Source organism: Daphnia pulex, chromosome 2 (genome assembly GCF_021134715.1).
Source record: "Daphnia pulex isolate KAP4 chromosome 2, ASM2113471v1".
NCBI lineage: Eukaryota > Metazoa > Arthropoda > Branchiopoda > Diplostraca > Daphniidae > Daphnia > Daphnia pulex.
The window spans coordinates 8,163,834-8,180,061 of NC_060018.1; the positions used below are offsets into that span (position 1 = coordinate 8,163,834).

At 41.1% G+C, this 16,228-nt stretch overlaps 1 protein-coding gene across 1 annotated transcript; it reads right to left on the bottom strand.

The window, feature by feature from the left end:
- Positions 1–10,190: 10,190 nt before the first annotated feature.
- Positions 10,191–13,174, bottom strand: LOC124208679. Its single transcript, XM_046606536.1, has 2 exons — positions 11,385–13,174; positions 10,191–11,312 (listed from the first exon to the last, which is right to left on the bottom strand). The coding sequence occupies exons 1-2, from the start codon at positions 12,908–12,910 to the stop codon at positions 10,388–10,390; spliced, it is 2,451 nt and encodes an 816-aa protein (XP_046462492.1). The 5' UTR covers positions 12,911–13,174; the 3' UTR covers positions 10,191–10,387.
- Between the last annotated feature and the right edge of the window lie 3,054 nt (positions 13,175–16,228).

A 16,228-nucleotide genomic window follows, 5' to 3' on the forward strand; every position in this document is an offset into this window, starting at 1 on the left:
CCGTTTTCTAATCCTATTGTCAAGGCAAGTAGCAAACAAGCGCCCAAGAAAACTTCATCAGTACCAAAATAAGAGTTGAATGCGGCGCTACTCTGTTTCGTGTTCGCTGCCACCGTCCATAGCCGTATTACCAATCTGATCCACCATTAAAGGTTCTTCTGGACGGATAGCGGCACTGTACGAAACTGGATCCAAGCCTCCACGTCGTTCTATCAAGTCTTTGTGTGTAATCGGATTAGGGAGATTCAAACTCTAACGGAAACTGAAGAATGGTGTTTCCTGCCTGGAAGATTGACCCGTTCAGTCCTTGGAGAAGAGATTTGGCCAAATTTTTGGAAAAATGGCCCCGACTTCCTTCTCAAATCCAAGTCTGATTGGCCAACGGATTTACTTTGGTCAGCTGCAACGGCCTAGCTCAAACACACAAAACAATACCACATTCAAGCAGCCGCTAACCCGTTCGACTGGTCAGGGTTTCAATCGGATGAATTTAATCTTTCTTCCCTACTGAAACTTGAAGCTCATTTTTTCGGATTTGTAAAACAATGCTTGGATGAGACTTTTTACGATCTAAGCCTACTTAAGAAAGGAAAAACCCTTCTTCCTTCCTCCATCTCTTAGCCGGAAATCGCTGGAGAAGATGCTGCGTCTAGGACGCCGAATCGGACGACCGAAACTACCGTATGGCTCTCGTCATCCTCCTTTATTACCCACCAAACATCCTTTGACCGAAAATGTCGTCCAAATTCTTCACAAGCAAATGCATCATTCTGGGACAGATTACCTAGCTTTTTGCTAAGCTCCGACAGCACTTCTGCTTTTTCCGAGGGAGAGAAGTAGCCAAGAAAATCCGTCGAATGTGTCCTTCTTGTATTCAAGAGAGAGCAGTTCCAGCAGCACGATGGGAGATCTTCCGGAATCTCGTCTAAATTCCTACTCGCCTCCATTTTCACATGTTGCTGTGGATTACTTCAGGCTCATGGAGACCAGTCCGGGTTGAAGTCAACGATGCTTAAGTGCAGATAGCATCTGCTCGGTTTGCCCTTGTTCTGGTTGATCGTGGATCATCAGTCACTCGTCACTGTCCTTGACAAGTACAACCTAGACGTCGTTGAGAACCCGAAGCTCCAGTGATTTAAAGAGCGCCTGTCTCCGTTCGTTTTTACGACCGAACGGTGCAAAGGGCGAGACCATGCTGTGCCCTATTCAGGGCACAGATCCAGAAATGGGACCATACGAAGAGGCCACCAATCCGGAACCACTGTCTTTCGCTCGTCGGGTTGTCACGTAACAGCTGGCAGTCATGCGACGTCATGGTGCGGAGGAGGAGTCGGACACCGAAAAGAATATAGCGCAGTAACCAGACCCCCTGCTTGACGACTTGTGTGCAGTGGCAGCGACGGATGTGGATTATTCCGCCCTCATTTGTAATTTGTAGTTTTCCTTTTTGAAGATTGGAGAAACTTCACGAAACACTAACAAGAAGTTATGTATTTAACTAAACAGTGATTCCGATTTTGACATGTTGTACTCAGAAACCCTTCAAATATTGCCCATATTGAATTGCTGTTTACTTTCTTCGCGTTCCAAATACGTTGCTACTTTTAAAAAATAAGTTTGAACTTTCTTTTGCCTTTTTTTAAAGGCTGCTCTGACTAGGCTGCTACCCAACGGGCTCAGTCTTGTCCACCAGCCAGTAGTGGTTCAGATTCCTTCAATGGTATAAAATAAAACAATTCAATTCATTCAAGAATGTATCTAAATGTTTAAAAATTTTACAGGAAATATTGAGGAGATGGTAGTCGATGATGTTCCTACAGTGAAATCAATGGCATCTAGAGCTGACTATCAATCATCGCAAACTACATGGTAAAATCGTATGGAAGCATAGGATACAAGGTGGAAGGCTATTATATAAACAAGGGTGCTTTGTTCTCACTGTGCCTTAACCAGGTATTTGTACGGTGTAAAACTTGCAGATACAACCTCTGTTCAAATGGTGACAAAACCATTCATACTAATTAAGTCACTCATCAGCGGAAATGTGAAGATAACAATTTCCTTCATTCGCTTCAACTCACCGAGTTCCTGACAAATGAGGGGAACTTAGAAACTCTGAGTATTATAGTAGTTTTCATTTAGTTGTCATTCTAGTCTATTAATTGTATTAATCATGTATATTTTTCTACTTGTATTTCAGAAGTTCCATTGCCAATGTTGGTTCCCGACAGATGCGAGAATTGCTTTGGGATTGGGTGTATTCAATCAGTAGCTAGCAACACCAGGACCTCTTTAATCATCCATCTTGGTTATGGGATGTGTTTATGAATTATTTTTAGGATGCATAATAATAAAGGATGTGTTAGTTTTTAGGACGTTTCGATTGCTTTTCCACAGTTATTGAATGTACAAAATGCAATGCATCTCGAAGCCCTACTGTAGCCGAGTATGTTCTTTCTGGCTATTGGCCGGGATTGGTTACGAATGAAAACTATTTTTTTAAAGAGCAGTGGCTTCTATTATATTACCACATTCATCACGAGACTAGTGGTTCTTCACAGCAAAAGATTGTCGAAGCTATAGAAGAAATGTCTCGTCATGATGATAGGGTTGGTTTATTGTTATAGTTTTTTAAATGTATCAATAATGTGAACAAATTGTTCTATTTAGATCAAGTTCTGTTTGACAGAGCCCGTAAAGAGTTTGAATTTAACCGTCTCACGGTCAAAAAAACTATTACTTCGATTTTTGGCCGGACGCAAAGTGACGCAAAGCTTGTGGTATTGATCCAGCTCTAGAGGAAGAAGATCTGATTATGGGTACAAGAAAGTGGTGTTCGAAATAACTAAATATAGTTTTCTAATTAAATTTTTTTTGTAGACTAAGAAATGATCTTAATTTTTCTTAAAACAAAATTACTTGGACGATCGAAGATTATCCCTGAAGTGACGTAGATAAATCGGGTTTTTATTCGTGGTTAAAACTTGAACTTGTAATGGTGTCAAAGACTCCAATCCTGTTATTTTTTTACCTCCCACAATCATTCTTAACATAAATCCTGTGACTAAATAGAAAATATTGAGCAGATAAACATGATTTTTATCTTGAGAGGATTCGCCTAATATGAAGACTATAAATACGAAAAAGCTGTTTTAATTTCCCGTCTAACTATTACAGGAGGAAGATGAGGTCTGCAAACTGAAATTAAATTCAATTGCTAAGTCAAACCGCCCCCCCCCCCCTCCAAAAAAAAAAAAGAGAAGCCGGAGAGCGATATAAAGAAACATTTATATACTAGACTTAAGAAGGGCCGTCTGCCGAGCTTAACCAGAGAGGGAGGGGAAAGCGTTGCCAAATCAAAATTTCTTTTGGGAAAGGATTAGATCTCTGGGCTCTTCCCCTGCTAGCACAGATATACCCATTGGATATACTATGGATGTCAGCTCCGATCCAGTTGGATATCCCAGTTGGACGTCCTATGGATTTTTACAGGATATACTAATGTCCTCTCACATGGACGTCAAACGTGAACATCCACAGGATGTCCGAAGGGAACGTTCATAGGATGGATGAAATGAACGTCCGTGGGATATTTGAAACTAACGCCCATAGAATGTTTTATTTTGGTCACTCCCTATACTATATATTAGTTCAAACAGGCGTCCATGGGATGTATTTTTTGGGTTGACCCGTAACATCATTCGTATAAATTAGCATAATTACATGATATCAGTTTTAAATTTTAAATGTGTTAATTGAGCACAATACAATTGGGGAGAGCGGGGTAATGTGGGACATGGGGCTATACATGGGACATCACAGTTTTGAGCATGTTCCCGTATTATTTTAAACATAATTTTTTTACCCAACATGGAGCATTGGAAAATGCTTAAATATGGTAAAAAAATTATTTAAAAAGAATTACGGGGATGTTCACCTTCAATTTGTGCTAACACCTTTCTTTTCTTCCCATTACCCTCTAACCTACCTTGAACCACTTTGGGTGGTTTATGACAAAACATTTCTGTTTCGTCATATTCTCCAAACATTTCATGTTTCAGCCCCTGTGGGTAAACACAACTGTTTGGCTACAGCTAAACATTTGTTTGCTATTAGCAAACCCCTCTTATGAGAGAGCATGCATACACTTTAACTGCATAAAATTCAAACGGTCATCCCATAATCGCCCTTCAGAGACATTAAGAAACCAGCTGAGTTTACAGCTGTGACAACATATCATTTAATACATTGAAAGAATGAACACGTCGCCGAGAGACCAGTAAAAAGCAAATAACAAAAGGGAGAGGATCCGGAAACTTTCTCAATGGTTTGTAACTTCTTAAATTAATAAATAAAATAAAGAATGAAAAGAGTGCGAAGAAAATAAAGCCATCATCGGGGTTACATGGTGGATTTGGACTTTCACTTGAGGGGAAGTCAGTTATCACGAATTTTGAAACCCTGAAATTAAAACAACAGTTAAGTTACAAGATTCCTACTAATTTATATTTTTCCCTTACCTTGTGTTTTAGGTTTTTCACAACTGAACTTATTGAATTCTACCTCCACCTCCACGGCCACTTCCAACACGTCCATGTGCGACTCCACCAATGTTTCTACCACCTATTGCAACTAAAGAGTAAGATAAATTTCTAAGCTAAGAACTTCACTTCAATTTCAGTTTTACCTCTGCCAACACGGGCACCAACAGCAGCACCAAAGCCAACGGCAGCAATGACTCCACCACCAGCAGCAATAGCTCCACCATCAGCATCAATGGCCCCACCACCAGCACCACCTCTTACGCGTCGTCCACGATTCCAAGGAATTGAAAAAAAGGTAAGAGTTGAAGGGTTATTACTTGAATAAAAAAAAAACTACAATTAGTGCAGTACCATTGTGTTGAATTAGAGGTGCAGCAATGGCAAGCAACATATTCCTGTTCTCACCCCATCCATGTGTAGAAACCACCGGAATCTGCAAAAACAGCTAGGTTAGTTTTTTTGTTTGATTTTAATTAACATATTTATACAGACATGCATAAAGACCCAGACGTTGTGGATCACCGTGCAATTCAATGCATATTCGTGAATAGTGGACCTATTGAATCAACAAGGAAATAGCTTGTGGAGGGCTACTTGAACCTCTCTGTGGCACGCCACTTGAGCCATGAATTTTTCGGCTCTAGTAGCTGTCATAAATGCAGTCCTTACTATGACATGTAATTTAAAGCTCCACTGTGTTCTGGGAGTTTGGAGTTGGTGCCTTGAGAGAACCATCCTAGAGATGTCGACAGGTGTCCAGTTGTTGAGTCAGCTGGAAGCCTGATATTGTTGTAATTCAGACAAGGATAAGATAAGTTTGTTTTCATGAAAAAAATAATGAACACAAAATGTAATTACCTGAGTGCACAGCACTCGCATGATAAAGTGTGTTTTAATTTTGTCTTTGTTTATAGGGAGCACAAACAAAGGGGTACAAACACCACGAAACTAGAAAAAGTGGAAATTCTGAAGAATGGAAGGGGGGGGGAAGTGAAGGCAACCAAAATGAACCAACTCGACAAAGAAACCAAACTAGAAAAACGAGCCACAAAAAAAAATTACTTGAGTCGGTCTGTGGTCAGGCAACATCGCCTCATTGAGCACCTTTGAGCATACGAATAATATAATATATTAGTATAATCTAATATATTAGCATATGAAAAATAAAATGAGCACCTCCATGGGCACCTCGATGATGAGCCGTCATCCCTGAGCGCTTCTACAAGCGTTTCCACGAGCACCTCCTCTTCGAAAAACACATGCATAACACATGCAGCACCTGCTTCGAGGTCTAGTTTGGCCATGGAGACCCCTTTCCATTGTTAAAGAGCCTAGCGAGCCTCTCCAGGATGTGTCTCTGCGGGCCCCATCCAAAATATTCTACCACTTTAAACTGAAATCGTAAAAGAAGGTTAACAAGTTTATTTATGGGCTTGGGGGACACAGCACTGCTCCACGAAATACCATTCCGAGTATTTGTATATTTACAAAAAATTAACAAATCAAGCAACAAGTATATGAAAACAAAAATGAAATATTTAAAAAATTAAATGAATACAATTTCAACTTATTAAAACTGGTAAGTGAATTGAAATAATCAATAAAGCATAAGTAATAAAAAGAAAATAACCCCTAGGTACACAAATTGTACAATACTGTTATGAAATCGGGGGACTCGGACATAGAAAAGAACACAGATAAGTCTCAGTAGCTCGGTCTTTATTTCCTGACAAAACCTAGCAAGTACTATACCGGCCACACTACACCGTGTCTGCCTGTACTCCAACAGCTAGCGAGTCCCTTTACCGGCCACACTACACCGTGTCTGCCTGGACTACATAATCTAGCGAGTCCCTTACCGGCCACACTACTCCGTGTCTGCCAGGACTCGCCCCACCGGCCATACTTGTGGTATTTCGGCTCCAGCACATACACAGAATACTGGCGAGTCCCTTACCGGCCACACTACTCCGTGTCTGCCAAAACTCACCCCATCGGCCATACTTGTGGTATTCCGGCTCCAGCACATACACAGAATACTGGCCATGTATATGACATTCCAGTTACAGCAATTACACATCTGCGATTCAAACAATAAACGACACGAAGACAGACAGACAAAGTAGAATACTCACACACGGCAACACACAAGTTACCCTGGCTATTAGAAAGAGTACCGAGCTGTTGGCGACGTCGTCTTAGTTCAAGATGGTACGCAAGAGTGGCCTCAAATCAATCCAAAGGAACAAAAGAAAGGGACTTCAACTCAACGTCAGAGAGACGTGAAAGACAAAAGGACTCACTCGACGAGCCTATATCGTCGAGTTCCTTGGAACAAGGTAAAACAGATACAAGTAAAATAGGGAAGCAGAAAGGGGTAATTCCGGGACATCCGTCGATGTGTGAACGTCGACAAATTGGCGGCGATCATAACAATACTGTTTCAAATTATTCTTGACAACTGGGAAATTATCTGTACACATCTCATGAACCCATAACACACAACCACTCCCCTTTTTGTCAAACCCTACCATTTCAAGAGAATCTGGTTTCCTTTACAAGGTATAGTCATGCAGTTCTTCGGCAAAAAAAAAACACATCTGCAGTTTCTACCTTCTATCCCCTAGTTCTTGGCCGACAGATAGTGGAAGGAAATGGTTCCATCTCCCCAGCATCACTGCAACTTTGGAAGTGGTTACGGAGTTGCAAGGGTTTGTATAGTAGTGATGCTGGGTCTTCTCCATTCACTAAACTAGCGTAGCGAATTCAATGGAAAAGACTCCACAATCAAAACCATTGCCTTGCTTCTGACAGCCATGAACAACATATGTCATTCTTTCCCTAGGTGTTTTTAGAAAGATGACGTGCAGCTGAGAACGTGTTGACAGACCTTTGCAGCAGGACTGCTCTCATACACAAGGAGGTGTTCCGGCAAGACGAATCCCTTTGCTACCACCAACCAGTGATTGTTGCCACCATAACCTATTTTTAGCCATTTGCTACCTAACGCCTGAGGAAACTCTAGTGAACCACCATAAGGTCCTTACAGATGTGGTTTGTACCGAATTTGTCTTGAAGTATTTTCCTTACAATGGTGTGTTGAGCGCCAGCAGCGAGTGAGTCCTTCACAAATTCCAACGCCTCGTCAGCCATATGCCTTATATAAATGTAAGATTTAATAAGTAAAAAGTAAGAAACCACAAATTAAATCTTGGTTACTTTTTCCTAGCATAGGTTTGATTATGTTCTTCGGAAATGGAATGATTCTTATGTTCCAGTTGCTTTTTCACTATTTCAAACTTCAGCTGAAAAGGGTTAAATCGGAAATGAATCAACTCTTCACAACCACAGAACAGTCGTGGCTTAATTTTCACAGAATGTGGACAACGGTAGGTTACTTCTTTGTAAATGTATTTCTTGTCAATTTTCTTTTCACTTTGAACATTTTTGTTCCAACACTGAATTTACATTGAAGGTTTACTTAGACGTAAGTAAACATTTTTCTCCTCCGCAAACTGTTTCATCAACAACAAGATATCGTCGTAAGTACCAAATAGACTGGAATTCGAGAGTGTACTAAGTATCGAATTCTTAAAACAAATTTGGAACTCTATTAAAAAATATTTCCTTTCGTCTTGCTTTTACATATGGGTACGTAAAACTGTCCCTTTTAATTTATTGTTCAATTTTTTTACACTTCTCTTACCCCTCTCGGACCTTCTTGTTTTGAATCAAATGGTTAGTAGCTCTAATCCTAATCCTCACAACAAGTAGTTAAGAAGGCCGAGCGGCGCTTCCAAAAAAAGAGGAAGAGTTTCAACAAGGCTTTTGGGCTCCAAAGTCGCATGCTATCGAAAGAACACGGAAGTTCTCAATATCCTATATTACGGTGATTTCTGGCTGATTGTGTGTGTGAGTCAATATGAAATAAAAATCAATAAAAGAAACTAAACAATTGAGAGGAATATTATCGTGAATAGAAAAGTGAAAATAAAAAATAAAATTAAAGCCAAAAACAAAAAAAATCGGCAAACTTTAAAGCACACACAGCCAGCCAGAACTTTCACCCACAAACTCTTGGAAAATAATAAATGGGGGGGGGCGTTGACGTTGGATTGCAGTGTCAATCGAGGTTGGGCTAACTCGTTTTAATTCAGTGTTCCATCCGCCATGTCCCAAAGGATGTATCAGAAAAAAATCTTTTATATTTACTCCCCGTAATTGTAAAGCCAACTCACGTTTTTTGGGTTCCTCTTCACTATCGGCATATAGTCACAGTGTGATTCAAACATAAATCAACAAGGGTTAAAGTTATCTTTAACACCCTTATACTCTGAACAACATTACGGATCCACATATCAAGTTGAAATAAGCTATTTTGTTGTAAATTTCCACCGTGGACTTCGTCCAATCTTTTCCGTTTTCTGGTCTGTAGCAAACGTAAAATCTGCATTTTTTTGTAATATTGATATAATTCGAACAACATCAATAATTAAATAATTGCCACGAATTCATGTATATTCAAACTTATGTGCCAGTTCCTCGTTGACAGTAGCTGAATATGGGAAACGCGTTTCAGAATTTATTTTTTTACAGAAAAAGATGTTCCTTTCACTGTCTGAAGAACTTCTTTCCTTCACTTCTTCGTACACCTTTCCTCTTTTTTGTGTTGTTTTCCTTCTGAAAGTCGGCGTCAGAAAACAGTCAAATGACGACGAAGACGACGACGACGATAGCATACAAAATAAACATTTCACTCAACTTTAATTTCCATAATTGTTTTTTCGATGCTCATGTTTTTTGCCCTGCACTAAATACACGCACGGTTCCTGCAATCAAGAAATTGAGATATCAGTTTTGCCCCAAGGATTTTCACTAAAAATGCTGCTATAGGAGAGGTTTTAGTTCGAATTAGAGTAAGTCACTATGGTTTTAATGTGCAATGGGCTAGAGTTATTGTTTGTGTCAATCCAGTCCTCTCCTCTATCCGTCAACGGCAATTCTGCTTCGATGGAATCCGATGGAAGCACACACGTTTCCGCTGCAACCAACACAAGCCATCCGAAAACGTCGCTGAGTGGTGGTCTCATATCGGCTGCCCCGCTGATAATGATGGCTCCTTGTTCCCCTCAACTACCCTAGCCTTCCCCAAGACTTGACGGAATCGTTTCAGGATTCCAGGGCAGCAGCACGCCGACTTCCGGTAACAGCCCCATTCCCATCGGAGCTTTGCAGATGTTCAACCAATCATAGCGTAGCCTGGCAATGCTAGACAGGGCCGGATCAAGGCAACCTCTGTGCCTATCTGAAGTCGAGCCGTCTCTAGTCCTGAGCGAAACGCCCAGCTCCCAGGCTTTGCCCCTTGCCTTCCATTTGTCGCTGTTGTTGACGCCTCGCAACATCAGTCCGGCCGGCAGTGACTCGATGGCCAGCGGCGGTGGTATGGATGGCAGCAGCAGCAGCAACAAGAACAACAACAACAACAATCATAATCATAATCACAACAGCGGCTCAATCCGAAGCGGAGCAGCTGCTGCTCTAGTCCAAACTTACTCGCATCAATGTCAATTTCAGCACAGCAGCCATTACCCCTCTCTATTGGAATAAATTGACTTTATCAAATACGTACACCTGCTTACTTCACTTTATTTAACACAGAGAGCAGTTCCAGAGTGATTGACAGGTTTCTTATAGACATAACAAGATAACACGGGGTACATGTCAATGTGCGAGGTGTGAAGCCTCTTCCGACTGTTCGAGATTGTATCTTCTCCAACACACCCACTCAATCTCAAACACAAATAAATAGCATGCACCCACTCAAACATGAAATTAGACAAAGATCACATCCCAATACTAAGTTTGAATTTTGACAATTTCTGGTAATCGACGTTCTTCGTTAGGGCGTCTGCCAACTGGTTCTCAACAACTTCTTTAGTGGTTATGCAGGCTGCAACATACTCCGACTCAGCGGTGGATAGGGAGACACATTTTTGGTTTTGACTACTCCATGCCACGGGACCACCTTTAAGGATGAAGATATTCCCAGTTGTTGAAGTGCCATCATCTGTATCACCACCCCAATCGGCATCTGAAAAGGCTTTCAATAAATGATTTTCGCCTTCTTCATAATAAGGAATTCCGACGGAAGATGTGTGTTTCAGGTACGCGAAAATGCGCTTAACAGCATTCCAATGAGTTCTAGTTGGCTTGCTGGAAAATTTGGCTACCTGTCCAACTGCATAGGATATATCAGGCCGAGAACAAATTGCAGCAAACATTAAGGATCCAACAGCCTCTTGGTAAGGATAATCTTCTACTCCCAGTCTGGCGAGAATTTTCTTCACGTAGGACTGTTGAGACACGTGAATTAGCTTCTTATGTCGATCCCGGGAAATTTCTAGGCCAATAAAATAGTCGACAGGTCCAGAAGTGATCTCAAACTGATCTGACAAATATTTCACTATTTCGTCCAATTTTGTTTGATGACTGCTGCAAAGCAGTATGGTAGTGTGATTCTCGTCCTTTTGGAAGTAAACACAGGACAACAACAACAAACACACTGCTGCTAATCCCACATAGATTCCTGTTAAAGACTCGTCGGCCGATCGCACAGGAGGCCGTCTTGAACGTGGTCCAAGAATCGATGCAGTTTTTGGAACAGTTGATAATGGCAAGTCATCCGGAATGTGCGGCGTTACTTCAACAGACGAACACAAATAAGCTCCAATAGTGACTGAATCTTGATCAATGCATGGAATATGGGAAAAATCTTCAGCAGGATAATCTTCAACAGGCGAACACAAATCTGGATCTTGAGCAATGCATGGAATATGGGAAGAGTCTTCAGTAGGATAATCTTCAACAGACGAACACAAATCAATCCCATCTCCATTTTGGCTTCCATCATCTGTAGAGTTGGGAGAAACTGGAATGACCTCGTTAAAAATAACATTTCTGCCACGCTCTTCTAACATTTCAAGACGATGATGCCAAGTGATTATTGGTGCAGCTGTTGTTTTTGAAAGAAGAGACGTGGAGAATGGTGGTTGATCAAAAGGTTCACCACGGTTGACAGGTTCAAAATCAAGAAGATAGAGATTTGTCCCTTTACTTGTGCCTGTCGCCACAACAGATGAGTGATGAGTGATGCTGACTCCTTCGTCGTCGAATAAGATCTTGGCTCCTCTTCTTGCTGCTGCCCGAATAGAGAATAAATTTGCTCCAAGCTTTGGAACAAATAAGACATCGTGTATGGTGTTGTTTTTCCATTCGCCATTAACTTTGGACTTGATACAGATATTTCCTCTTCCTGTTGCCTGGAGTGGACTGTTGTCAGATCCAATCCCCTTCACAGGATAACTTCCATTGACAACGGTGTCGAAAGTTGAAAACATCCATCGTTGATCTGACATGTGTTGGGAAGCCCCTGAGTCGGCAAACCAGCTTTTCGGATCTCTGCAAGTACTTGTAAGATATGACGTTATATGTGAAGAGAAACCGTAATTTAATGGCCACTCAGTATGCTGTTGACTCAAAGCTGCATCTGCATTCTGGAGTGAGCGAGTAGGCCTACCATGTTTGACCCAACAGCGTTCTTCAATATGGCCAGTTTTTCCATTTGGATCACAAAAGTAGCAGATTCTTTGGTCAATCTTCTTGCTTGATTGTGCATCTTTGGGTCTAACTTGATTAGATCTTCTTGAAAAGAATGCTTTATCCTCTGCAGACTCCTCACTCTCGTGCATCTTGTTCAGACTTTCTTCTTTCAGAAGCCTAGTGGTAAGAAGTGGGAGTTTCTTCTTCGCCTCGTCAACATTTTCCCATGCCGAAACGACTGATCTGAAGCTTGGTGGTAGAGTGCACAGCACTTTGGTGATGATCTGATTCTCTGACTGAATTTCACCTAGATCACCTAGCTGGTTAGCCAGAGTTTCAATTTCAGTTATATGTGACATCACATCATGGCCTTGTTGAAAGGAATAATTGTAGAAACGTTGCTGTAAGAAATACTTATTTTCTGAAGCTGCTTGCTCGTACTGTGCTGCTAGGCGATCCCACATCTCCTTAGAAGACTTGCAATTAATGAGTGATCGTTGAAAGTTTTCTTCAATGGTAGCTACAATGCAACAGCTCGCAGAGTTGTCTTTCTTCATCCACAAGGTAATTTCTGCATTGTTAGTAACTGTAGGTGGACTTGCTGCTGACATTGTTGGTGTGGGCTTGACTTGCGTTCCCAACACAACATCCACTAAATCATACTGTCTTAAGACTAGTAGTACTTGAAATTTCCAAAAAGGAAAGTTGTTGCCGTTAAACTTAGTAACGTGACTGGCATCTCTTGTTGAAAAAGTATTGGTAGACATGATTAGTTTTTAGCATACAGAAAAACAGACACAGCAATAAACCATAACCAACCAGCACTAGGCTAGGACCAAAAAGAATTGTTTATGGACTGTCAAATATGCGAACAACTAACATAAAACTATACCAGGTTGGTGACGTACAAAGATGATAATTTTGTGATGCCAAACTGGGCCCATAACCTATTGGAATAAATTGACTTTATCAAATACGTACACCTGCTTACTTCACTTTATTTAACACAGAGAGCAGTTCCAGAGTGATTGACCGGTTTCTTATAGACATAACAAGATAACACGGGGTACATGTCAATGTGCGAGGTGTGAAGCCTCTTCCGACTGTTCGAGATTGTATCTTCTCCAACACTCTCATCCCATCCCCCGCGTCACCACTCACTCCAGGGAAAGCCTTTAGCTTGGTGTGGGTCCCACGTTCTCTTATAAGAGGAAGTGGGCCCACAGCAAACGAACCTTGGCCTCAAGCAACACGAACCTTGGTCTACGCTTACACGAACCTTGGTCTACGCTTACACGAACCTTGGCCTACCCTTACACGAACATTGGTTTCGTTTATAAAATAACTAAAAGCGGATGAATAAAAATTTATCTTTTAAATTTATACGATTGTAAATAATTGATTTTTTGACGTTTGCAGGTTTCAACTGAAAACTTGACCGGTTTTCAAATCTCTTCAGTATACGTTAGCTAGAACCAAAAATGCCGTAGAGGATGGATTAAGTACATTACTTAGCAAGTTTACCAACACACAACGTGCTGGAAATACCCAACAGCGACAAATTATGTTGGTGGTTTATATGAAAAATGGCAACGTCGTCTTTTTCCGGAACGAGAAACGCTGAAACGTAAACATCATATCGTGTAACATCATAGTGACTCAAGACCACAAATCTCCAGGGAAAACCTTTAGCTTGGTGTGGGTCCCACGTTCTCTTATAAGAGGAAGTGGGCCCACAGCAAACGAACCTTGGCCTCAAGCAACACGAACCTTGGTCTACGCTTACACGAACCTTGGTCTACGCTTACACGAACCTTGGCCTACCCTTACACGAACATTGGTTTCGTTTATAAAATAACTAAAAGCGGATGAATAAAAATTTATCTTTTAAATTTATACGATTGTAAATAATTGATTTTTTGACGTTTGCAGGTTTCAACTGAAAACTTGACCGGTTTTCAAATCTCTTCAGTATACGTTAGCTAGAACCAAAAATGCCGTAGAGGATGGATTAAGTACATTACTTAGCAAGTTTACCAACACACAACGTGCTGGAAATACCCAACAGCGACAAATTATGTTGGTGGTTTATATGAAAAATGGCAACGTCGTCTTTTTCCGGAACGAGAAACGCTGAAACGTAAACATCATATCGTGTAACATCATAGTGACTCAAGACCACAAATGAAAAATTGCGACACTAGGCCCAACAAAAAATTTTCTTTCACGACAAATGACCAATGACTCAATTGACTCAAGCGACAGAAGAACAAAAACCTAGACGTCATAAGACCAAAGCGTCTTTGGTATTTAGCGACACAATACCAAAAGACTTGGCAACGCTCAGCAGACGAATTGTGGGAATTAATTCACACAAACAACTCAGCGTCACCAATTGAATATTCATATTTCGTACTAGTATTGTTATCTGTGGTCAATTGCGATTAAAATACCAACGATTATTATTGCTAAGGAAGAAGAGGCTGACAAATACGCAACAGATAAACGCTTTTTGCTGCAGTCAATAACTCTTCTTGTTTCAAATCGTTTTTTACTTGCTATTCATTTTCCAAGTGGGCTGGAAGCGCTGGATTTTGCAGAGGGTAAGCTAATTAAAATTCCTGTCTGCAGAAAGGGTACATGCTTGCCCGGAGGCGAAATCCCATCCCTACTCTCTACTGAGATAATTCCTCTACGCACTCCCCGCAAAAGCGATGCTCACAGGAATTGATCGCCCCGTCGGCTGGGCGTTCCAGATATATGCCACATACGTCGAACGGCCCCATTCTGTGCTGGGGGAGCGGAGCGGCATTGGGGTGAAAGAAAAAACGGACGAGCTCTTCCGGTACTTCTGCGTGAGGCAAGTTCTCCCATAACATAAGCTCACCGTTTGCCGGTTATGGGGCAATCTCGGGGGCAATCTCTCTTTGGAGGTTGATTGGCGGGAGGGATTACACGCACTATTCTGTCACCCTCCATTCTTGCAATAAGATCGACGTTTCTACGGCGAATGTTTTGGATACGAGGTGGAGCTTTTTCCTCGTGAGGTGGAGCGATTATGCCTGGAACTTCAGGGATCTCCAAGGGACCAATGTTATCAACCCGAAGTAGAACTTCAAAAGCGATCCGGTCATTTCCCCCAGCCCCAGGATCTCCGGCGACCTAAAAGTAAAGAAAATCGATTAGACTATTGTTTTAATTTAAGGACAGGCAATCAACGGGCATTAGTGAAAATTCTTACCATTGCCTCCTCCGCATGATTATTCAACTAAACAGCCAACAACAAAAGCATTTTGATGAGGTAAATTAACAATTTTTTTTATCAGTCTATTGTAAAAAAAACTTTTCGAGTTTAATAGCAGTCATTCCAAAATTATACTGTAGATTGTTCAATTCTACTTGTCCAAAACATTCTATCTTTTTGATGATACTACGTTAATCAACTCCTGCGAGAGAATTGTAACGTTTATGCATTTTGGATTTTATGTTAAGGATTGGTGCATGATGATTTTTATAGTTACAACTTTCCCAAGCTTAACACCAAGTTTTCAATGTCAACAGCCTCGAGCTATTTCATTACGACGTTTTTCCCACGCATACCCACCCTCAGATTTTTTCCACTACTCTTACAATTTGCCCAATGCTACTCCAAACAAGCTATATAGCTTCAATGTTTTAATATTCCCCTTTTTTAAGACAGGAAGTTAACTGGTGATTTTTTCGTCACACAACGCTCAGCCATCGATTCGCCACCGTGGATAGAGGCCACACAAAAGTGTTTCTCTTGGCTTCGAATTTTTCTACTTACCATCGCTGTAGTCATCCCGTTCATAGCTGCCTCCACCCACCCGGAAATTTGGATTACTTTTTTATTATTATTCTAAACCCGTTAGTTTTTCTTTACATTATTTAGTGCCGGACTAGCTGGGCACAGGGGTTGGGCTCATTACTAGTGACTAACACTGTTAATTAAGTGTAAGGACACTGTGTGTACACCTCCTGTGTGTACAGTGAGCACAGGTATTGGGACCACCACAGTGTCGTCGTAGGTGGTTTCCGACCTGGTCTATTTAGTAATATTCTAT